The sequence below is a fragment of the Camelus dromedarius genome, chromosome 8 (assembly GCF_036321535.1).
Source record: "Camelus dromedarius isolate mCamDro1 chromosome 8, mCamDro1.pat, whole genome shotgun sequence".
Taxonomy (NCBI): domain Eukaryota; kingdom Metazoa; phylum Chordata; class Mammalia; order Artiodactyla; family Camelidae; genus Camelus; species Camelus dromedarius.
The window spans coordinates 1,617,316-1,642,273 of NC_087443.1; the positions used below are offsets into that span (position 1 = coordinate 1,617,316).

The following is a 24,958-nucleotide window of genomic DNA, read 5'->3' on the forward strand; positions in this document are numbered from 1 at the left end:
ACTGATTTTAAAAAGCCTTCACCTACCTATCTGTTTCTTTGTTTAAGCCGTAGAAGCCCTGGATACTGCCCCGAATGTGCAAAGTACGCGCCCTGCAGTCCTACTAGGATAGCCTGACAGAGGGGAGGATGAGAGCACTGGGTGACTGGAGACCTCCAGCCCCAGGGAGGAGCCGTTAGAGCAGAAGGCGCTAGGAAGCTGGAACAGTCTGTGCGAAGCAGCAGTCGGGGTAGATTTTATCACAGAACAGATCGCAGTAACGCATCGTTTGGATTTTCAGATCTCCCAGTTCTAGTAGTCCCAGTATCTGCAATTCTAAGTTTTCGCAAATGGTTATTAATCTCGCCCCAGATCAACTCCTGAGAAACTGCTGCACTCTAAGTAAGCACTCGATCCACTCTCGGATTCCTCGCCAAGGGCTACGTGTTCAGCTGGGAGGAGGGTTTTTCTGAAGACTGTCTTAAGGACGCAGAGCCCCCCCATCCTCCCAGCCCCTCGGTGCTCATTCTGAGCTGAGCCATCCTCAGACGGCACCCGTATCCCTGGACTGCACCGTACAAATTCTCAAATAATTACTTTTACTGAACTGCTGGAGGCCTTCTTCATCGTATCACACGTTGTTTTCCCACAAAGACCCTCGGGGGGGGGGGGGGAATGCTTCAGGAATTTCTGTTTCTCCCAAAGAAGGAGATTGTCTGTGTTTTACTGACAGAGTAAATTTTTACATTTATGTGATTTTATGTTGACTCCTAGGAGCTTGGGATTGGTAGTACTGACAACCTGCAGCAAATCAGCAAGATACTGTGGCAGAGGTTTCTGGATTAATCCCATTTCTGAGGGGCTCCTCTCTGTGTCCCTAAATGCTTTTTAGCCCTCAACACTTTTTTATTCATCTAACCATATTATGTATAATTATGTGATAGTTTAACTACCGATCTAGGAAAAGGTGGAGAAACACACACATGTACAGAAGCTGGATGTCATTTTCTATAAATCGTTTTTATTGTGACATTCCTGCACTAAGAGACACGGAGTTCATTTTCTTTTTTGCCCTTTCATGAAAGATCAGAAGAAAAGTAGTGAAAATTTGCATCCTTCTAATCAGTGTTTATGCATTTAGAAGAATTAGGAAATTGCCCTGAAAAATGAAAAGGACTTACTCAAAAACAGCACATCAGACAGCTCTAAAGGTGGATATTACCCCTGAGAACATCCAGTTCAAAGCTTTCAGTCCAAAGGGAAAAAGTACAGAGGAATTAAATGGGACCTGCTTAAGGGCACCCAGTTAGCACCGGATGAGAACTCAGGTCCCCTGCCTTGTTCGGTTCCAGGCTCACTGTGCTGAAAAATGTCCTCTGTGGGCTTCTCTGACCTGACTTTGGTAAGGAAGTGAAACTGATCAAGTAGAATGACACTAGAGAATACTTACAGAGCTCATTATGTGATAGGCAGTGTTCTGAGCGCGTTACATGTAACAATGAATTTAATTTTCACCACAGTCCTGTGACGTAGAGACCTTAATTAGGCCCATTTTATAGATAGGAACGTTGATGCTCGAGATCATACAGCCACACGGTGAAGCTGGGATTCAAACACAGGCGGCCTGTCCAAGTGCCTGCACTCTGAATGATTTTGCTGTACCCTGGTTACTGGACGTCATGAGGACGTGCCTGGTACTGGACACAGTGCAGTTTTATGCTTTAGTGTGTGCCTCCGTGTAGTTTGCTATTTAGGTCCACACGTTCATAGGCATAAATTTCCATATATAATATAGAGGACTGTGCTTTAAGTGGAATTTTCCTTGTATCAGGACTAGTACCCCAACCCACCCTAAGCCCCCTTCTCTCCAAGTCCTAGCAATCTGCCTTGCTTCTGAGGCACCGTGGCCCTAGAAATGGCTTGCACCATTAGTGTGGTGACATGCTGGCTCCTAACCACACCACTGTGTAAGACCACCTGCTGCTGACAGTGGAGAGACTGCAGTGCCTGGACCCTGGGCAGGCTGGGCCCGAGCTGGCTCTGGCTTCCCCAGGGGTCCCCCTGGAACAGCTGCTTAGTATCAGCAGGACGTAGGAAGAAATGAACTCCCTCAGACCAGTAAGAGACAGGAGATGGGATGGAACCAGCAGATAAAGTGCTCAGTCTTCCTTCCCAGGAGGCACTGCTCCATGATGCGCACGGCCTCCCAGGGGCATCCGGCACAGCAGAGTGGCTGCTGTCCTGCTGGGAGCTGCGGTCAGCGGTCAGCTCAGGGAGGCATTACTGTGCTCTCCCAGCTTCCCTGCCTCAGTGCTCTTTGCCCCTCACTCTTACCTCCCTGAGACTGTAACACCTCCAGCCCCAACACAGTGTCAGCAAACAGCCTCTTTGCTCTGTTCTCCAGGGAACCTGGGCTAAGACTTGAGGGCGTTCCTTCAGATCACCAATTCCAGTATCTGAATATGCAGTGGGCAGACTGCAGCAACAGGCATGAGCACTGGAGAACACTGGCCGTCAGAACTCCCTCCCCCTCCCCTCTACGATTCAACAGTATGACAAGCAACTCAACACTCTAGTCCGTATCTTGATACCACAGATCTTCTGCAGTAGAAACTAAAGAAGTGTAAATGTTCTTGATGAAAGAGGTAACTGCTTCAATGTTTTATATTTATAGCTGTATCTTTAGTTTTTAATATTTGATGGTTCTTTTAGGTAAGATTCAGGAAGCCCCTCTAACTTAACCTGCTGTGCTCCTATGAGCAGAAGTAAATAAGCCCATTCAGAGATCAGTTTAGGTAGCTACTGGAGAGGGATCTTCTCAGGGCCAACTCATTCTTAGAGAATTTCCAAAAAATTCAGTTCTATTCAAAAATTAGATCACTGGAGGGGTCAGACAAAGGTGGTCTTCTCACTGTGTAGAGCCATTGGCCCATAAGGCTCTCTGGACCTACGTGGATTCCTGCACTCAGTGGCGCCGACTGTGGGACACAAGTGGGGCGCCGGTCTGAGCTCTCAGCAGGAACACTGTCACTTCAGTTGTGACTGAGGCCCAGCTGGGAGAGAATTCAGGTCAGTCTCCTAAGTTCTTACTGCAGAGTATCAGCTCCTCCACAGGCGTATTTGGCATATAAGACACAAGAAGTTCTCTTTAATCAGTACTGCAGAGTAAGAGGGCCTTGGGGACTCAGTGGAGAAGTCTCGTCTGTGGACCAGGAGTCGGGCACTTGCCAGCGGGTGACGCACCTTAGCGCGCTTGAGAAGGATGGTCTAGAAGGCGCGTCAACGGTCAACCTCTGCTCGCTTACGCTCCATGGTCCTTCACTCAGGTTTTCTGTAAGTAGTAAGTCTATACTACGGTCCTTAACATCCCACAAAAATGCTGTCACTGCATCGTCCTTAGTGCTGAGCCCTCAGACCTGAGAGCGTGGCAGGAGGAGAAGCAGCCATCTGGAGGATGTTTCCATGCATTCTGCCAAATTGTCATGTGACAATGCGGTCTACTCCGGCACCAAAGCTCCTCATTGTTCTAGGTGAGAAAAGCCCACCATGCTCAGAAAAATGAAGGCATTTGACTTGAAACATTACGGTTTGTTTGTTACGATTATCATTTGTTTGGGCTCATGAAAAACTCGAAGGTAAACAAAGCGCTCAAGTGCAGTAATTAACACTTCAGGGGACTGCTCAAACGCTTCTTCCCTTTCAGTTAGTATGGCCTCTTTTTAAGATTTAACTGTCCCTTTCTGTAGTTTTAATATTGAAGCAGTCTCAATAAAAAGACTACATATAATTACTAACTAAATATGCAATAAAATTTTAAATAAGTAGTTGTAGGAAAAGTATCCATAGATTATCGATGAAGTTGGGAATTAAATTATCAGCTTAAATCAGGCAAGTTTAACAGGATCATACCAGGAAACAAACATGTGATGGAAGGAGAGAGGAACTGGCCAATCTGCGGCATCTCAGCTTCCACCCCCTGTTCTCCACGTTTCCTGAGTTTTACTTTTACTCCTCATGGGAATTCTCCTTACAGTGCTGCCTTTTTATAGCTACTTCTTCCTCCTTCTCAGTATCTTTACAGATACCACAGATTTAAGTAGGAGGTACAGCAAACGTTAATAACCAGCCAGCTACAGGGATAAAATTCAATTATCATACAATTTTGTTACTCCCAAATTCATGTAACATAATTTGTTTTAAGGATTATGAAACTGCCAAACAACCTTTCAAATTCACTACAGCTTAGATGAAAAATTCCACTATTAGACTGCATCTAAATGATGTTAAACAGCCAGACAACTCAATGTAAAAGTCTGGTACATTATTAAATTTATTAAGAGAAAGTAATAATCCAGTTGTCTGGTCAAATTTTTCAGTGGTTTTGTTGGTTTAGAGGGTCAACCTCAGACAAATTTATCTTCATAAGTGATCAATTGTCAACTTTGACAAACACGACTGTTTTTCAACTTGGGAAGGGTTCATATTGTTTACTTACAGAGTATATATTTTGCAAATAGTAGACTGTTACACAGATTAGGCATAAATAATAAGTTACAGTCTGAAATTCACACGGAGGGTCAGTAAAACATCGGTTAAGAAGTGAAAATTTCCAGATCTTGTCTATTGTGTTACACATGTGAACACGTGACAATCACTGCAACTTCAAATTCCTCTCTTGTGCTGGGACAGTCACCCTTGCCGCTCTCTTGTCTCCTTTCTGGGACTAATCACCAGGTTTCACCTCCAAGGCATGCAGTCCTGCCGGGACGGCCCGGGTCCTGCGCTCTGCAGGCTGAGACTCCACGACTAGTTATTCCCAGACTTCCTGCCTCAAGAGGGGACCTTCTAACGTCACCAAATAGGATCCTATTTGCCAAATGGTATTTGCTCTTAGGTCTCCCTGAAACTGCAGTCCTCCTTCAAAGTAAAACGGTTTTCTTACCCAGCAACACCCCTCATCCTGGCCTTCCACATCCACCCCCTTCCGTGCACATCCTGGACGTGAACTTCAGTGCTATGCATGAGATCAAACCTCTGGTGGATGTTACGAGGTCTCTTCATGTTTCCAACCCTCACTAAGTCACAGGAATTCTGTCTGAGACAATTAGTGATGAAACTATAAAATCTACACATTAGGATCACGCTATCTATACCTATCGTTACAAACCCATAATATTACTAAGTGTTATGCCTGTTATGTGCCATTAAATTATGTCCATCTGATTAGAGCTAAATCCGATAGCCTCTGCATGAACTCAAATTTTAAAATCATGTAAGAACAATATATTCCCCCAAATATAATAGTGAGTAAAAATCATGACAATTTGTTTCTTCTAAGTAGATTCTTTGTGACATTCTAAATTCACCTTAACAGCAAATATTTCACTTTTTTAAAAATAGAAGGCAAAAAAGAAGACTGCACTTCCAAACTGAAAAGGCTTTTTTCTTTTTTTTAACTAAAGTCATAACGGGTATCTTCTTCCTGGGATATTTATGATTGATTTTTCTACTAAATAGTCTTATGAATGTAAAATGGAAGCTTAACAGGGTTCATATGGAAGTAAAACTTTCGTAATTCGAGATCAGAATGTTTTGTCCTACAGAATAGATGAACAAGATCATATTGTATAGCACAGGGAAATATATACAAGATCATGTGGTAGCTCACAGTGAAAAAAATGTGACAATGAATATATGTATCTTCAGGTATTAACTGAAAAATTGTGCTCTACACTGGAATTTGACACAACATTGTAAAATGACTATAACTCAATAAAAAATGTAAAAAAAAAAAAAAAAGAATGTTTTGTCCTAGCAAATTTCTCTGTGACGTAGCTGTTTAGAATGTTAAGAGCGAGGAAGGCTCCCCTAGTTCTCCCTATAAAGAGACACAGAGTCGACCCTGGAACCGTGAGCAGCGTCTCTAGACGCCAACTGCAGGTGTGCCGGGCTCGGCGGGAGAGCAGACTTACTGCCCCTCCCGAGCAGCGCCACATTGCAGCGCTCTCCAGGACATGAGCCCGGCAGGAGGACCCTTCAAGAGGGATGAGGCCGGAAGGCGGCACCGGAAGTCAACAGCTTAAGCTAAATCACTGAAGGGTGGAATCTCATCCCAGGACCATGGGCAGCTCAGAGTTAGCACAGAGTTAGTGTCAGATCGGGAGTCAGGTAAACTGCAAGAACAACAAACCTGTGTCACGGAAGGGATACTGAAGAGACCAATTGCGCTGGAGCTACAAACTGGTAGAGAGATTGATTTTTTTTTTTAAACAAAAGAATCAAAGATGTTGGGTCTAACAAAGGTAAATGTGACAAGAAGCTGAAACTCAGACCCAGACAAATACACACATACATATTGTTTTACCTTGCTGCGCTGCGATCCTGTGACCTTCAGAAAGAATGAGGACAAGAAGCAAAATAGCAATAAACAACTGCTCGGAACACAACCAACAGACCGTAAATGGTGTGCACTTCAGGAAGACAGTATCGCTTGCTGCTCACAGCTCATTCTAACTTGGCTGTTTCTCAGCAATAATGATGGATTTGAGAATAGAATACACATACATTAGAAAAGATTAGAGTGTCACACAGGAAATTAACCTCACGGCATTTTTCTCAGTCAGCGATACTCATGGGTTATTCTCAAATTAGTTCGTTTTGGGGTTTTTTCACACAGCGACTTCAGCGCTTCAGAGATGCTCACATCAGACTGTGCCTGAAAGGGGCCTGACTCCATGTCTACGCCTCACCTACGCTTCTCGGTGGGTCCACTGTGATTAAAGACCTACTGCTGCCTACTAATACATTTCTAGACTTCTAGCTTTCCAAAGCTGACATGGAAATTAACAGAAGAAAAAAAAGTCTAATCTATCTCCTTCCATTGAATTTCTTTCTGAAAAATTCAAAAAAAAAAAAAAAAGAAAAAAGGAAAAAGGAAAAAGAAAAGAAAAACCAATAAATATGGAGTAGTAATTAGCAACAACTTGTCTCTCATAAAAAGCAAGTCTAGTCTAATCAAAAGGGGAAAATAGTATTTACTTTCCCTTTGGCTAATTAATATTGAGCAGTATTTCAAATTACGTGGAAATTTAAACTGAGGCCACCTGAGGAAACACTGGTGCACTAGGAGACAGCCCTAGGTTACTGCGCCCTGCCTCATGCGAGCAGGCAGCCCTGGCGCCCGTCGACATATGTGCAGGAGATGAGTGGCCCAACCGGGCAGAAGGCAAGAGGCCAAATCGTTAAGACTTCTTCGAGTCAGGAAAAGATATCAGACCGAGGGTTTAATTAAACCCTGGTCGTCGCGTTGCTGTTCAGGAAACATTTTTCTCCCATGTCTGCTGGGAATTTCCGAGCACGACACGCACTGAGCTGAGGACAGAAGCAGCCTCGTCTCCGAGGCTCCCGGGAACACTCATCCTGAACATATGGGATTCACCTGCTTCTTTAACTACTCTACGTCCCTCGGTCTTAACTTCAGCAAACGTGAGGACTCAGATTTGTCCATCCAGCTTGTGACATGCAGTTCCTTGACACAATAAGCTGCAGTAAGCCATGAAGCAAGAAACATAAATGTCAGTTAGAAGCTATGAGACAATGTTTCCAGGTGGACAGGGACGGGCGTGGGAAAAGGCCATCTTACTTCAAAGCTCTTCACCTCCTCTTCGCCGTCATCCTCCTCCTCGTCATGACAGCTCTGATGCCCCAGGAACACAAGAAAGGTCAACAGGGTTAGGACAGGCTGAGGCAGGAAGTGCAAGGTCACTGAGCAAGGGACACCAATCACTTGTGCTAATTTCTCACCAATATTGTTTAAATACACACACAATAAGCTTAGACGACATGATCGACGAGGTCGTGACCGAAAGGAACCCTGTGCTGTGCTTATGCTAAGTTACCAGTTTCCGCACATCACGGGGACATCCACGAGGCCCGCGTCGTGCTGCGCATGCTGTTCACTCACGCGCTTTCCTTGCTCAAACCAAGTCACAAGCCTTAAAGACAAGGATCACTGTTTTCTCTTTTTTATGCTGCCTTTATAAGGCATTAATACAGATGCAATAAATAATCATGAATAAAATTAATGGAAAGCAGTGTCCATTAATTAAAGTGAATCTTGTCATCTTTTTTTTTTTTGGTAAGTTCCATTTTTTATTGTATTTGGTCTAAGGGAGGAAAGCGAACTCCCATCTGCTACGAATATTACTCTTTTCTACCAAAGTGGTAACACTGACAATTTCATTATTTTGAGTCATTTTCCCAGACATGGCAAAGGTCTTGTGAGGCACTGTGATCTGATTCCCGCAGCTGAAGACCTTGCTGGGTGAAGCAGAGCTGAGCGGATGAGGAACACAGCCTGAGGCTGCAGAGTGCCTGCCAATTACTGGCTGTTTGGCCCAGGGCAAGTTCCTTTCTCTCTCCGGGTCTCCACGCCCTCGTATGTAAAATGGACAATATTAAGAAGGGAAGCCGGGTTCCTGAGAGGATCACATGAATTAATACATGTGAAGTGCTGGCCACTGAGACACAAGCGTCTGAGAAACAGTAACCCGTAACAAACCTCGACTGCTGTTCTCATTGTGGTTTGGCACTAGAAGTGCCGTGCTGACCAAAGGAAGCTGGTCAGCGAGCGGTGCCTGTGGTAGGAAGAAGCCACTGCTCTGCAAAGTTCGATTATTCCAGCCCTTCTCAGGGAGTGTTATGGCTGGTACACTCAGCGTAGCAATGAAGCTCACGGAGGAAGTGGTTAGATGTAAGTTACAAGTCAGGAAAGTACTTTTGACTCGATGATTCAGAGTACTTTGAAGTGGGAATGGGAGCGAGGGTACAAAATGTCATCCTTCCCCCAACTCAGTGATAAATTCTACAAGGTTTGTTCTGTTCTTTCATTCATTCAACAGATACGCACTGGGCATCACCCTTCCCACTTCAGGAGAATGTGCACATGGTTTGCGAAGGAGAAAACAGCCCCATGACAATTTCACTGCACGGACAGGTTGCTAAAGAGTAGGTTCCACCACAGAAACCAAGATGTTAACTGTCCGTCAGACCACAGGAGCTTGTCTGCTATATGCCAAGGTCACCTTGACTCCCGTGTCGTCAGTTAACCAGCATTTTGAAAATAAAAACCCATGAGAACTTTAGCAAAACATATCTGGAAGGCAAGTCTGTAACCCTCCATGAATACCGTACACCTGATGTCGGGTATGGAGAAATTATGGCTGCCCTGCTCCTTAAGATTACCTGTGCAGTATTTCCCTCCATGCCAATTTCCGCAGAAGGAAATATCCTTCTTATCTCTCCATCCATGTTCTTTAAACTATGGGTTTCAACCCATTAACTGGACGCGAAATCTGTTTAGTGAGTTATGATCTCAAGCAACTTTTTAACTTAGAACAGACAGTATCAGCCCACACCGCCCATGGCGCAGGTGTGATTTCACAGGAGTTTTCTTCCCAGGGTATCTGCTTTGGTCTCTCTGTAAACACACTAGGCAAAGGCGTCTCTCACTGCGGGTCATGGTTTCAAAGGGGCTGGAGAGCCACGCCTTTCCTCTTACGCTCTGTAACCTGGCCAGCCCCTCTGTTCCCACCCACTCAAGGCTTCATTCCTCAAACTATTCCTTTGTCTGTTCTTTTGGGTCCTTCGGCCCAGAATAGAAGCATACTCAAGTCTTTAAAAAAAAAAAAAGGTAAAAAATGGCAAAGAAGCAAAAAACAATCTCCCGCCAACCTCACAACCCCATCTACACATGTCCCACCCCCGTCCCAGCCGCGCTCCGGGTCTTCTCAGTGGAGACGTCCAGGCCACACCGGCCCTGCCCACACCTGCACCTCCACTGCTCCCTCTCCCCACCCTCTGCCACTGTGCTCACCACCGTCACCCGACAAATGAAATAAATCCTGGAGAGTTTTCAGTCCTTACTGTGTTCAGCCCCTCAGCAGAGTACGATTTTGTTGACCACACACTCCCAGAGGCCCTACATATGCTCACACATAAGGTTTCTCCTGTTTTTTGTGGAGAAGGGTCTTTTTCTTCTGACATCTCTTAGCATCCCCGTCTTTGGAGGCCTGGGAGGAACAGGCCCTGGGCCTCCTGCTCCCCACGCTGCCCTCCCTGCCTGGCCGAGCCATCTACTGCCTTCACTTCTCTCCTGTGCTGATGGATCCCAACCTATTCACAAGCCTGCCGGGAGGTGCGGGTGTCGGACACGACCCTCCTTTCACACGTCTGAGGTCTCCACCCAGCCACCTCACCGCCGTGTCCACAGCCTAACCTGCCACCCTTCCTCTTCACTCTAGGCGTGCGATTGTCCAGGGGTTCCCCGTCCCAGCCTCTGGTGCCACCGTGTGCCCTGTGCCCGAGCCAGTGGCCTCAGGGAGACCGGACTCCTCTTTCATCCTCCTCCCTCAAGCCTTCCTTCTGTTATGGGATTAAATGAAATAAGCACACAGTGAACACCAGCTCTTACAGTTTTCACATGGTCACCCTGCAACAGTCATTCCACAGCGGAGGACTCCCTTGAACCGAGACTAAGCCGGCTGTGCGACCTGCTCCCAGTATTCCTGACAGTTCTTCTGCCACTGGGCTTGTCAGGCAGGGCTTTCTAGGATCATCTGTCAAGATTCGTCTTCTCCATCAGATGACAGACTCCACGCAGGCAGCGTGTGTGTCTGTCTCACTCACCATGTGTCTCCAATACCGTGATTGATGCCCATGAGTATTTGTTGAATGAATGAATGTTTGGAAAATTAGTGAGTCCCCCATAAGTAAAATGCTAAAGGAAGAAAGAATAACCTGTCAAGAAAGTCAGAACAGATATTTATAAAACAAGGGGATGTTCAGATTAGTGTCCCTTAAGTTTCTAAAACTTAATATTTAATCTTAATCCAGAAATACATAGATTCTCATGCTTTGCCAGATGAAAATGATTTCCCTTTTTAAAAACTAAATATTAGAATCAAGATATTTATTTACCTTTGCCATAATATCTGCATAAGCCATATATAAAAAATCTTCTTCCAGTTTGCTATGAAAAACAAGAAAAAAAATCAGTTTTGAAGTAGAAGGCTAGTCATATGCAAAAGTACCATCACTGTATAAAATAATCTTTGTTTTTCAACAAGTATCTCTTTTTAAAGGAAAACAAACACAAACTTAGGCAAAGGAATCATTCAAGAATACTGCAGAATCAGAAGCAAAGACCTCTGGCTTCCTAAACAGCCGCCCCACTTTTCCTTACAGAAGAGGCCCAAGTCTCGAGAGACAGATGGTCTCTCCTGACTTACACACAAATGCGACAGCTGTCATTCTCTTGGAACTACAAAAGCTGAGACGAGCACATTTCAACGAGACAGAGGCTCCTGACAGCAGAAGTGATACCTGACATTTGCTGGAAAGACTCCCCAAACCACTGCGCTGCTCTGTAGTTAAACAATACAGCGGTCAGAGTGATTCTTAAAAACTAAGAAAGGTTAAAGTACGTTTGTTATCCTCTTTTTAAAAAGTGTGGAAACCGTTAACTCATGAAGAAAGGCTTCCATCAAAAAAATACCTGATGTTTGCCAAGTCATTTCAGCAGTTAAACTTCAGCCCTCGGAAAGACCACTTATGAGAAACACCTCATTATGTGGTCGTGCCAGACAGAGGGCTTCTCTCTGCTTAGGGGTGAGATGGCTTTGTAGTTAGGAAATAATAAGAGCAGGAGAGAGAGGGAGAGAAGGGTGAGCACGCTGGCTAAGAGGGAGACATGTACAAGCGCAGCACGTGCCTGGAGGTCAAGTGAGCTCTTCAACTCTCATGGATGCGGAATGACAATTAAATGTTCTCCCCGCTTCTGCAGAAGACGAGGGGGGCCTGGGGCAAAGCAGGCTTTCCTCCCACGGCAGGGAAGCAGATGGAGGCATCAGAGCCCCTGACATGTCTTCTTATCTGCAAAGTTAAGCTATGCGGTGCCCCTGGAAGCCGCAGGTGCTGAGCACAACTGGCTTATCGGTCTACGAGTGCATTTCTCATTTAACTCCAGAGAGGTTTGCCCTTTGTGGCTTTGGTGAATTCACGTGAGCCAGACCACAGGAGCCAAGAGAAACGGAGAATGCCCTTAGAATAGACACCCCCCACCCCGCCCACTGAGATGATGGCTCACTTGTCTCCTAAGGCTTCCCAAGACTCACTGCATAACAGAGACAGAGTCTACCAAGGAAATTTAGGGTCCCTCGTGTTCTCTCAGCATTTTTGGCACTGACATTGCTTTGGTTTTATTTTATCAAGACTGTTTGTGATAGAGGGGAAAAGCATTTTATAAGAAGATTCAGAATCAACTCAGTCAGCTAATTACAGAGCTGTTAAGAAAGACCAGAGCTACATAACTACTTGATAGGTAAGTGTCAAAGCCGGAATGGAATGGTGCTGGTTCACAGGTGGATGCCAGGCTGGTCACGTCTTTGAACAACCCTCTCTCCTGCCAAGAACGAGATGCAATCGAGACGTGTGAGCGTGCGACACACAGGACACGCAGACGTGGGGGCTCTGTTCCTCCTACGCCTCCTGTGAACCCTCCCCGCCATACCATTTCTCCGTCAGAGCCGTTCGGCTGAACAGAAGGATCAGCTGGTGCAGAGGATCGACCCTCTTAGTGCCTTCATCTTCCTCCGGAGGCTCTGCTCCAGGTTTCTACAAAGAAAGTCAAATTCATAAATTTCACATTTAGGCGAAATGCTCCCCCAAACCCAGGAGCAGCACGACGGCCAGGAACAACAAGTATTCAAAACCAGGCCCTTCTCTTCCTGCTGTGGCACGTGTGTACGTATCATGTGTTGGACCTGCACATACGTGCGTGTTGTATTATCAATGCCAAAGCATGCAGCTTTTTTAAAAGAAGCAGTTTAATAACAGGACCAAAAAACACAACGGGCAAGAATGAGTTACATCATTTAAAAATTCTGAACGCTGCTCTTAGGAGCAGATTTGTAACTGGAAGTCCACCTGCTGCGCGGATGTCAGCTGCAGGGAGCACTCGGTTTACAGAGCCCTGCAATAAAGGTGCATGTCACTCCGAGCATAAAGATTTAGCGCACATAGCAATGCAAACTGGTTATCCAATGAAACACTTTCTTTGCCTACACAGACAAAGATAAGCAAAAAATGCTGATGGAGTTAATGTTTGAACCACTTCCACATTAATTTCCCTCATCTTTGGTTACTGTTAAAACTTAGAAAAGATTTCATTCTATTGGATAGAACATACACCATGAGGAAAATTATTCAGCATTTTTACTGACTGTAGAATTAACTAACCCTGACTTTCTGGTGAGTGATTTAATGAGTTCTGTGTCTCCATGAGACTCACCCATTCAGAGTGACTGTCCCTCTACAGAAACGGTCTCCTTTCCCAGATTTAAGGTTTAATGTTGCAGGTACTGGGAAGACGCCTACAAGGTATCTACTACTCTAGGGGCTGGTTGATTCTGAAGACAAGTGAAATTCATTTAAAATATATGGAGGTAACCAGCGTTAAGGTATTATGAACTAGATCTGTTTACCCCCTATGTTCCCTGATAATCTGTGAGTTAAAAAAAAAAAAACAAACCAGAAAATTTTAGACAAGAGGTCTTTGAGTTGGGAGTCATGAAGCCTTTAACTAGTCTGTAAGATTCTGCAGGACTGAGTGCTTGCAAACGTTCCTGAGCAGATGGCTTATTGTCAGGTTTTTAACAGGCCCACAGCTTGTGAAAACTTAGGACGAGGGCCCCCGAGCAAGGCGCTGCCAGGAACACAAGCCCCCTTGTCGGGGTGGCTGGGCCCAAGCCCAGCTGCCCCCTTGACGCACTCACCGCGACCTGGGCTCCTCCTGGGCCCGGTCTCGCGCTCTCTGCCCTGCATTGTTTAAAAACCAGCTCCTTCTCACTGGCTCTCGCAACCTGCAGCTTATTCTTTACGGTTCAGCTTTTAGAGTTCTATCCTGGTTCTGAGGTATTTGAAGGTGCTTTGAGCAAGAATTCGAAGAAAAGAGTCAAAGTTTAGTTAGCTCCTGAGCTGCCTGGCGTTGGTGAGAGCTCTCTGAAACAAGGAGAGTGAGAGCGGCCCTCCACCCTGAGCGCAGTAAGACCCGAGAATGAAGTCTCCTAGGGCCATCCACGCCCGGGGTCTCCCCCCGTGCTACAACTGCTCGCACCACCGTCACCCGCCAGGCCAGGCCCGCTTTCGCCTCCCAACCCCACCAAGAACGCACCGCCAAGTCTTCTATCAGTTTATCTTCAAAGTAATGCTCTTCTGTTTCAATCCAAGACTTTTCATATCCCTGAAGAAAGAGATTGACAGCCCGATGCCTAAAAGATAAGCACAGATTCAAACAAAGAGTTTAAAAAAATTAACGGAAAGGTTTTTCAGTAGTGCTTTATCGCTGGATTACCTGTGCGCTAAAAGAATAAAATAAAACAGGCTTCCTACTCTCGACTGGGGAGGCAAGACTTGTCAGCCACACGCCGACCTGGATCTAGTAGTCATCCGACTCTGTCAGCTTTCACATCTGTCACTTATAGAATTAGGGTAACGCCCTCGAGTTTAAGTTCTGTGGGACTCAAACTGAGGTCAAGAATGGAGAGCACATGGGATGGATGCTCACGAAGTGCCAGCTGTTACGGCATAAAGTTGACTCAGGATCAACCATGTGATAAACATCAAGAGAGGACGCGCCACCGTGTTCCAGCTCATGGCAGAGACAGGCCCCAAGGACTGCGGAGCACCGTGTGTGCCGCGGACTGCCGGGGGGGGGTCTGCACCCCAAGACCACACCCTGCAGCACTGATGACGAGCGGCTGCCTGCAGGGAGAGACCAGCAAAGACCACGAGCATGTAAACCGACCGTGAGGCCGACGAGAGAGGCGGGTGAGGCTCCCCCTGAAGAGAGGGCAGAGGAAGTCGTGGCAACAAGGGGACCTGATACGAGAAGGTCGGAGTGTTAGAACCAGCTGGCATCGCAGGGCAAGGGGCCCTGAATGATACCAAGGTGGGCCGAGGGCTCACGAGACGTCAGGTCAGGCAGGTTTACGAAGGGCCTTGACACCAGGGAGAGGAACTGACGATGTGGCTGAAGTGGCCAGAACCCACCAGAAATCCGTGTACGGGCAGAGGCTCGACCTCACTGGTGCAGCAGAATCACCTGTGGGGCCCTGAAACAGGGCCCGTGCTAAGCCCTTGGAGAAAGTCCGATTCAATGGGCTGAGGCTTAGATATTTCTCAAATGATGCCTGAGTGTATTTCCTGAAAGCACTGGAACAAGGGATACGATTTTGAGTATGTCACACTGGAGAGAGCGGGCCGCAGACTGTGACACGGTAGAAACACACTCACAATCCGCTGCACCCACGTGCCGTGAGCAGGCGGCACAGTGAGCGCGAGCGGGGACGGTGAGGGAAGGGCGGTGGTGCGGGACGGGTCAGAGCGCATCTGACGGCACCCGGAGGAGGGCTGGGTAGGAGGGACCAGAAGAAGACTGAGAACAGGAATTCAAGGCCAGTGTTCTACTTGAGTAAACTGTGACGCCATGGTTGAGTCAGAGGACGGAGGAGCAGCACACGGGCTGAGGAGGAAGTTTAATGTATTTTCTACTCAGTGAGTGACGAGATGGCAAAGAACGCACCTGCCTTAGGGGACGGGGAAGGTGTGACGTTTTGTTCATTTTGCTTTGTTGGTGGTGGGGGTGGGGTGGGGATTTTTTTGGTGTTCTGGTTTTGTTTTTTTACTCCCTGACATATTCTTCATTCATTCAAACACTTACTGAAAGGCAGCGAAGTTCTGGGTACTGAGAGTGTGAAACTGAACACAGCTCTGAAGGGTCTCGAAGTCTGAATCAGGGACGCAAACAGCTCCAACCCTACAGGAAGTGCGCACAACTGGAGGTGCATAAAAGTGTCCCAGGAACAGAGGAGGAAGCATTCCATGTGCAAGAAGTAGGAGGGCGTGGCCCGGTCAGAGATGTTCTAAAAGAGATGCAGCCGGGCTGAGCCGTGGACCAGACACGGGGCGGACGCCACGTGCATAAAGCTCAGAGCAGGAAGGCGCAGTCTCTCAGGAGCGCCACAGGCAGGCGGGGGCGGCGCTGCGGGCTGGACTTCGGTGCACCAGTCACTTCCCTGTTAACAAGCACGCCTGCTGCACATCTAGAAGGCTGGTGGGTCTCCCAAACGGACTGGCGTTATTCCCGTGACTTAGTTCCTTACCGGTTCTTTTCCCCAAAGGCTAATCCTCACAGAAATAACCAACGGTGAGGAACGTCTACTGCGTCGCGTTCCGCTGTAAGCTCGCTGTATACCTCAGCCCACTGAACATTCTGAACAACCTGAGGGGGCAGATCTTACGGTACAGAGAAACCTGTAACAAAGTCAGGCAAGAAACTCGACCAAGCTCGTGCATCTCTAAGCTGGGAGGTGAGGGGTCAAGTGGAGGCAGTGGCCCCCGAAGAATGTGTCCCTAGTTCCTCTCTCCGGCCTCACGTGTGTGTGCAGAGCTGCCTCAGTGTTTCAAAGGCATTTGGCAATGACATTACAGACCAACAAGAAGACCCAAGAAGAAAACCCAAGTGCCACACGGAAGAGCCAGCAGGCCTCCTCCACCTCTCGGACCGCTGTGCTCACGCTGAGGTGGGCCAGACTCCTGTCACTGGCTAGGGGCAGAGCAGCTGCACCACGAACAGCAGAGGGACTCTGACCTCGGCAGGTTGTACAAGGGGGCCATCCGGAAGCAGGCCACCACCGCCCGCTTCCTCTGCTTGGAGAGCAGCTTGTGCCACACGGCCTTCTTGGATCTCTGCGGGTGCTCCACCTGAGGGAGGACACAAAGGCGCACACACTCAGACCCCAACTGCCCTCAGACACACAGTGTTCAACAGCTGCATCTTTTAGCTGAAGACTTCTAGAATTTCAATTCCAAAGGGACCCCACAATTCTTATAGACAAACCCACGTCCTAAAAGCTACCAAATGCTCAGTCTGAAATAGTTTCAAATGTTACATTATGTTCTTTAGTAAAAATATAGTATTTTCCCAATAATGTGCACTTTAGAAGCTATGTCATCTCTAAAATCAAAGAAATAGAAAACCACTCTATATAAAACCATTCTGCATCCTTTACAGAATTTGGATATGGTGCCAAAACATATTTTCTCTCTACTCAAAAAAAATTCACCTATTCTTGTTTATGTACTCAATTTTATTGTGAGTTAGAGCAGTAAACATGAATAGAGGCAGCTAAAGAAAATCCTAAAGAGAAGTCAACTGTTTTGTAATATAACAGGATGGAGAGATGACGAGTCTTCATGAACACATTACTAGGAGTGAGAAAAAGAATTCAATTTTGCAAAAATGTTAAAACATATAATTGTTTTGTTAGACAGGGACAAATGAGAATTCAAACGCTGTAGTAAACGTTGCAAGCAAGCTATCTGTTTAGCTAATGGTGCTTGGAATTTCAAGAAGAAAAAGAGATTAATTATAAGTATTAGAGAGGAAGAATTCCAACATGTAATTCTACATTAATTAGTAATTTCTAGGCAATTGAACACTGTACTTCCCAGATTGTAATATCTCCGGCGCATAGATGTAGATTTCTGGAAAAAACGAAAATGTTACGTTAGCTAAAAAAGAAAAACTAAATTTATTATCCTTTGCAGTAAAGGGTCAAAATACGAATGTAATCATGCTTGAAGAAAACATTAAGAATGTCTGGATGACAGTGGTTTGGAACCTTTAACAAAGCAGCCCCTGTCTCTGTAATCCTCTTCCCTCCACTGGATCAGGAGACACTTTTTGATGATTATCAACGTCGATTTTCTTCTTCGTTATGTTAAGCGAAACACAACATGTTTGAGACTTAACGTTGTAGGTGAAAACAGAATCGAGAGTAGTGCTGTTCAACTAGAACAGGGCTGTCTGATCAGCGAGGGTGACAGTCAACACAGTCAATTTCGAGGCATTGAAGACACAGGCGTGAACACGGGAGAAAAGGCCTCTGCTTTCATGAAGTCTACCATTTCGCAGAGCATTCTATTACCCAAGGGAAGACCTTAAGTAAGTGATTTTCCCTGTACGTCCAGTAAACAGATGTCAGTAAGATCTGTGAGCCAAGGGTAGACACCGAGATGTGTCCTATATCCATCTGAATGCCTGGGTGTGCGGGCGTGTCAGCCTGCCTAGAGTGTGACGACCCGAAAATTCCAAGGAGACAGCTTACTCTCACGAGAAAAATTACCGGGTGTGCAGTGCAGAACGTTCATTTGCAAAGGTCGCTAATGCTGGAGATAAATTAAATGAACTACTTCCTGGGCACCCAAAAATATTCTTTACAAACTGTTCTATGGCTTAGTTACAAATTAACACGAGAATAGAGGTTTAAAGGCACAAATTCAACATACTTCCACTGTTTTCTATTCTTTGATAATCGACTAGTTCTTTTTACTCATATTCTTTGTTTTTTCCTCTTCACACGTGGGTATCCTTAACATTCTGAAGCATACATGGCCTTAACTAACATCTGACCCTCTTCCCTTTCCCTGGGTGATTCCTCTTTCTTTAGGATTTACACAGGCGTCCTGTCAGTCAAACTAGATCAAGCGTGGGCCCCTTTTATTCTCTTGTCAGTACATCTGGTATCCCAGCACATCTCCATCATTATATGTTTATCTACCTGTCCACACCCTCTGCTTGAGCAGAGGAACAGAAGTCAGTGACCGCACTCCCAGGGGACAATGTTGCCGTATGGCAGTGCACAGATCAACTGCTTAGTAAGAGGAACCTCACTGCTTTACAGATGACATCATCACGATCGCACAGATCTATGCATATATAACGTATGACTATAGTAAAACACAGTCAGGTTTCAAGGAACCTCATTTAGTGTATCTAAAATCACTCAAGCAAATCCAGATACGTGCATGAAAACCAGGAAGAGTTAGAAACTGCTGACAGAGTCATGGGCTCAGAGATGGCTCTCCAGCAGCCGTTCAGTTAACACTGAGCAGTCTTCTTACATGTGCACAGCACTCTGGAGACAAACTCCATGACTTTATATATCACTTAACATTCCATTGTCTCAAACTTTGTCATCTGCTGACTGGATGCTAACTTGTATTTATTTAATATATCATGAAAACACTTAGAAGTATTAAGTTCTCTAAAGAATATTTTATTAATATTATGGTGTTACAGAATGTGGTTGAAGAGTCTCCTACTTTAATCTCATCAGCTCGAGTGATAAACTGCCTGGCACTGGAGAAGTGATTAGCATTTGGGGCATTTGAGTAAGCAAGAAGGAAATTAAGAGGATACTACATTAGATGTATCCTTAGCTTATTTAACTGGCCAGGCCAGGGATGGGAGATGATCAGATAATATAAAATAGGAACCAAAGAAACATGTTTATTATTGCTACGCTGAAATATTCTGCAAAACATTCAGATGACAGCGTTTCTGAGATGCCATGGGACACTTTGTTATTTTATGTTCAGCATGAACTAATTCGGCCAGTGACAGAGCACACCTTGGGGTCCACCCTGAGCACCCTCATGGTGTCATCTTCCTGAATGGACCTCATGGGAAACAGGGACTGTCTCCGCACTGCAGATAGTTTACCTAAGCCGGGAGATCCCTCACCCCAAAACATAACCCACCGTCTGATAATGTTCAGGAATTACTGTTTTGGGAACTCTTGAGCAGAGGTAATAAGTAAGAAAATCAAACACACAGTGAGCTTTGTAGATAAAAATAGAACACAACTGGGAAACGATGTGGAAACGCCCTTCTCGGGTGGTTTTAACAGCCATGCATTGCTCTTCTCTAAATATAATTTATTGCTGATCTTGTGGAAAAATTGGCTTCAAAATATTTAAAAGAAGGGTTAAGCAACTGACAAAAAAATCAAACATTAAGCCAGGGAAAGAAAGCATCTCAACATTGATATGAGCAGCAGAGAAAAATGATCCAAGTATAAAACATTTGAAATCAGGTGTAACTCCTGACATTTTTGTTAGGGTGATTTAAAACTGAGTTTACAATCCTCATGATGTGTTTACTTTTGGAAATACTTTGAAAAAGACAATAAAACAGGGGCCTTGATCCACCAAAACACAGCATCGATCCTATTGCTACAAAAATCAAGGCTTGGAGACAACGCTGATTAGCGACCAAGCGCTCCTGAGTCACAGATTCTCTGTAATGAACATGCTGACCACATGTTTTCTGGCCCACAGTTCACAAGCTGCACACATCGGTTTTTAAAATGTTTCTATGCAGTTAAGGCAAATGTGAGTGAGCCACACAGAATCGAACCTGCTCAAGGTGGAAGAGCACGTTTGCTATGTCCAGTACCCTTTCAACTGTCCTCTCGGGGTCGGAAGTGTCTTCAGTCCTGTTTGGTAGGTCTTTGTAAAGGGCCATCTGCCACCGAATGGCAGGATCCTCCAACTGCAGGACAAAGAAAGAGTAGAGTTCAGAAAACACCGGGTTACAACGTACAGAGCGAAGACCCACTTCTGAAGAGTCGATCCACAGCGATTTACCGAGCACGGCGCAGCGCCTGATCATCACCCAGAGACCAAACCCAGAAATGCCTTGGCCTTGTGAGGCCGGTCATCCCATGAGGAGGACAGATGTCAAACAAATGTCTGCCCTGGTGACAAGGGCTGCTAGACGGACACAGAAGGTACCTCGAGCTTTCACCTGATCTGTCGGTGGTTGAAAGATTTCCCTAAACAGGTGCAGTTTCAACCAGGATTTGAGGGTCGGGGAAAGGAAATGGGCAAAGCAGTCTTTTACCTCTCCCTTCTCCTTTCATAGTCAATTTACCTCTACAGACACAGGGATTCTGCAACAGAGACTCAGTCTCACTGAAACGAGGATATCAATTCAGTGGAGGCCTGTCAAATCATATTCCTAGAATCAAGGCATCTGAGGACTCTGTTTTTTAACACTATCAAATTTCCCGAGTGAAAGATACAACTGAATTCTGACTATGTTTAGGAAAGATTATTTTCAATCACAGAAACTGACAATTACAAGCATCTTCAGAGGAAGAGAGCACCTCAAAGAAATAACATAGAATAACTGCCATTAGAAACAGGCAGAGCAGTACCTTACGTTTCTCCTCCCCTGAAATACTTCCATTAAAAATGGGAGGCCGAATGTAATGAAATGGAAGTGAATGGAAAACATCCAGAACTCCCCAGCTCCTAGCTGAGAGAGCACAGTTTGAAACGTTAGAAGTAGCTTTCACCTGGCAGCAGAGCGGGGGCTTGGTACAGCACTGGATGACTTGCAGACACTGTCTGTCCTCTGATAAAACAGAGTGCTTTTTCTCCATGTACCTTTTCTCATCTGAGGACTATGGTACTTCTAGATTCTGTTCCTTCCAATATAAAATTACTCCCCCTTGGCCCTAGGATTACCATTCCTCCAATTTCAGGACAACGTATTGAAGAAGGAGCTGGGAACAAAAGAACTCACTCTCACAAGGGTGCATATTCCCACAGTCTGGTGCCTAATCTGGAGCATGGAAAGCACGGGAGGAAACGTCAGGGAGAGTGAGAGCTCACAGCCCCTCATCACAGGCTCACGTCTGGAGGCGAGATGCTGGTGTAAGTGCGTTTCCTTCTCTGCTCTTCTCTCTCCCATCTCCCCAATCCACAACGTCAACTGTCCAAGTGACCTCTAGAACGCAGTGGGAGGGGCTCCCTCTGCTTATCCAGGGTGCAGCTTTCCATTTGACCATCTCCTGAGAGCAGCACAAGCTCCCTAAGAGGCACTCAGCGCTCCCCTTCTCCGTTCAGGGTGTGGCCTCAAGTCCCCCGGGCTCGCGAGAGCCTGTAGGGGCACGTGACCTCCTCAGACACATGTACGTGGTGTAAACCTGAGGGTCAGCTGGAGGCTCTACAAACATTCTAAAAAATGTTCAAAATCTTTCTGCCACCTGAAAAGAGACCATGTTCTAACAGGAATGAATCTCCTCCTCTGTTAAAGTTATTACTAAATCTAGGGCTGAGTACACAACAAAGCGCACATGAAACTTGTTCTACATAATACTCATGCGCCGTGCATAAATGAAAGCATGTTGCATTTTTATCATTTTATTCCAAAGTGTTAAAAGAAAAAAGTATGGTTTGGGTCTTTGGAAAGAAACATTTTAATACCCAGAAAGGTATACATTATACTGTAGTCAATACTTGTTGACATTTGGACATCTTCATAGTTCAAAAAAAAAATCCTCAGAAGGGACACCAGAAAAGAAGCAAACAGTTGCATCAAAACAATACATCGCTAGACTTCTCACATCACATAGCAGGTTCTGTAAACAAACCAACAGTTTATCCTCCAGTGCGAAAGCATTTCCAAACAATGGTAAATGCTGGGACTACAGAAGCCACCTCTGGCCAGTGCTTTACCCGCCATTGAAACGCAGGTGTTGCCCTGATCTCCACTCATGCTTCTCTGCAGAGCACAAGCAGACGCATACACGGGCTTTCCCATTACAGTAACCCTTACTGTCTCCTGTGTACTAATGACTCGTAAGTACGCATATTTAATTTCTGAGCACTAGGTGTAAAATTTCAAATTCTCATAGACACCTGTCTCCGTGCCCCAAAGGTTCTCAACTGCTATGTGAGGAAATAGTCAACCTTTATTTCAACTGGAGACATCTTTTTTTTTCAAAGTTTGACCGTCTCTGATGGTCTGTTTTAAAAATATACCATTTGGTGTCTTGCAAGTCTTTAATACAACAGTATTTGCAAGCAGGATAACAACTGATTAAAGTAATGTATTTCCACTGTCCTACCTGTTAAAGTGACATCAGTCTAGTACTATTCTCCCAGACTGACTGACTGACTGACAGGTACTGAGTGTGCTCTAGAGTGACATCTGGCTTACCTTGCCTTGAAGGTGAATATTACTGCGGATTATATCTCGTACTTCATCCTCAGTGTCTTTCTGTCAAGAAATAAGTGTTACCTAAAAGAAGTCTTACAATGCACAACTGTCTCAAGTCAACAGAAACAACCCGAACCTCTTTTGCAATGGTACACGTCTGAACAAGCATCGTTATAGGATTAACACGTGCTCAGACAATCTCCCGATACTGTTGTGACTTGAAACAGAACAAGTGTCTACTTTAACTCCACAGAAGGTGCACTGGACTCAGTGGAGCTCGGTTCACAGCAGCAGCGGGCAGAAGCGCATTCCCCTGAGTTCAGACACAAGTATGTCTCCAGCCGTCTCTGGACCTCCACGAAGCCGCATAGCACCCAACACCACCCCCAAAGGCCCGGGAATAATGAGGAGCAGAGCCCGATAGTCAGCTATTAGGCAGTGGCCGGCGGGCCCACGTCCCTGCAGCCCAGCCTGCTGCAACCTGCCTTCAGCCCGCTCCTGCGGTCTGGGCGTGCAGGGAGGCGTCCCGTGTGGGCACGAGGGGGGGGGGTGTCCTCCAGGCACGTGGACATAACAGAACCATTCCAACTGGTATTTTCCAAAAATTGCCTCCTCTCTGTGTAGCCATGAAGAATAAAAAGAGAGGCCACGAAGAAATCTTGAGAACATCAGCCTCACTGCTTGCAGGGGAAAGGCTGCTGATTTAAAAGTCAACATCCTATCCAGCCTCCGTCGGCACAGGACATCATCCTTCCAACGCTGAAAAACCACCCTTCATAAATGCGCAGCCACCTCTCACGACAAATTTTATAGAGGAGTTCGGATGAAATCCATTTTTTTCCCACTACCAGTGACTCGTTGCCACTTTTTTTTATTGGTTTCTCAATACGCCCTGGAGGTGATCAACATAATTTAGAAATAAAAACAGCCTCCAAAAAAACATATAGGCAGTCATTGCGTCTGAGCACTAGGGCCTGTGCAGAGAAACTGCTTATTAATAAAACAGTCGGAGCAAATGAGATGCTGTCAGAGAGCGTGTGGAGGGCGAGTGGTCACGTCCACCAGGAGGGACAGGACCCTTACCAGACTAAACCGATTTTTGGCCAGAGCGATGAGCTCCTGGTCCCCGGGCGCGCAGATGTTCAGGCCGATGGGCAGCAGCCGCTTCAGCGCCGCCACGATGAGCGACGTCTGCATGGAGTACCGGTCCCCTCTGCGCTTCATCTTCTTCCTCTCCTGGTCAGACACGGCTGCCTGCGGAGCGACGACACACATGTCACAGGGTGAGGGAGGGGCCTTCTGACTCGACTGTAGCCTCCCCTTCCTCGTTCTCTGCTGGTCCCTAGTTTGAAAATCCTGCTAGGAACACACCCCCTCTCCTTCTCGGCACCCTTGCCGACGTCAAGTCCTACTCGAAGAGTCCCCGGTCACTAGCCTGCACTGGGAACTATTTCTCTATGACTTGAGAAGGAAAACGCACATTGTAGTTTTAGAGAGGCAGGTGGACGTATGAAAAATCCATGGCAATTTCAGATATTGTATGCCTCATAATTTTCAGTGCTTAAGAGAAAACGTTTAAGAATAAATGGGGTCTGTTCTGACAAATGCTTGCTTTGCAATACACACGCACACAAGTGGTATATATCAAACTCTCATAAAGCACGCCTGCCTTTCATACAGGCTGAGGACTTGTCTCCCAAGGCCTTAACCCCCACTCGGTGGAAAGAGACATAATATGCTAACGGATGTGACTTAAATACTCAGGACGACCTCTGGACGACCTGTTCCCAGCTGAGCACAGCCACGACCCTGCAGAGCTCTCCTGTGATTCGCTGAGAATCACGCCTGCAGCAGGGCCACCTCAACCGACAGAGTCTAACCCTCCCCGGGTAGTGAGTATTCCTCCTCCTATTACGGAGGCACCATTCCCAGGTTAAAATTAAAACTACTGCCCCGTCGCCACTTCTTGTGCATGTTAAATCTCTTCGTAGCAATAAATCAAACATTGAAGACAGTTTCACTATAATGACATATTGTAATAGTTTTGGGCTGAGAAAAAAGCAGAAG

The 24,958-nt window shown here is 46.0% G+C and overlaps 1 protein-coding gene across 15 annotated transcripts in view; it reads right to left on the reverse strand.

Moving 5' to 3' along the window:
* The window catches only part of RYR2 (ryanodine receptor 2), a 543,353-nt gene that overhangs the window by 62,256 nt on the left and 456,139 nt on the right, over positions 1-24,958 (reverse strand). For 8 of the 15 annotated variants that reach the window (XR_010381799.1, XM_064487828.1, XM_064487826.1 and 5 more), the window contains 10 exons: positions 23,975-24,145; positions 22,892-22,951; positions 20,300-20,434; positions 17,547-17,583; positions 16,688-16,799; positions 14,210-14,306; positions 12,548-12,651; positions 10,957-11,008; positions 7,622-7,675; positions 6,344-6,367 (listed from right to left, as the gene is read on the reverse strand). Coding sequence is in view for 14 of the 15 variants with exons in the window: in XM_064487828.1 (XP_064343898.1) it covers positions 6,344-6,367; positions 7,622-7,675; positions 10,957-11,008; positions 12,548-12,651; positions 14,210-14,306; positions 16,688-16,799; positions 17,547-17,583; positions 20,300-20,434; positions 22,892-22,951; positions 23,975-24,145 (846 nt within the window). In the remaining variant the exon portion in view is untranslated. Of the gene's footprint in view, positions 1-6,343; positions 6,368-7,621; positions 7,676-10,956; positions 11,009-12,547; positions 12,652-14,209; positions 14,307-16,687; positions 16,801-17,546; positions 17,584-20,299; positions 20,435-22,891; positions 22,952-23,974; positions 24,146-24,958 lie in introns of all 15 variants that reach the window. The other 7 variants (XM_064487825.1, XM_064487822.1, XM_064487824.1 and 4 more) reach the window with 3 other exon arrangements.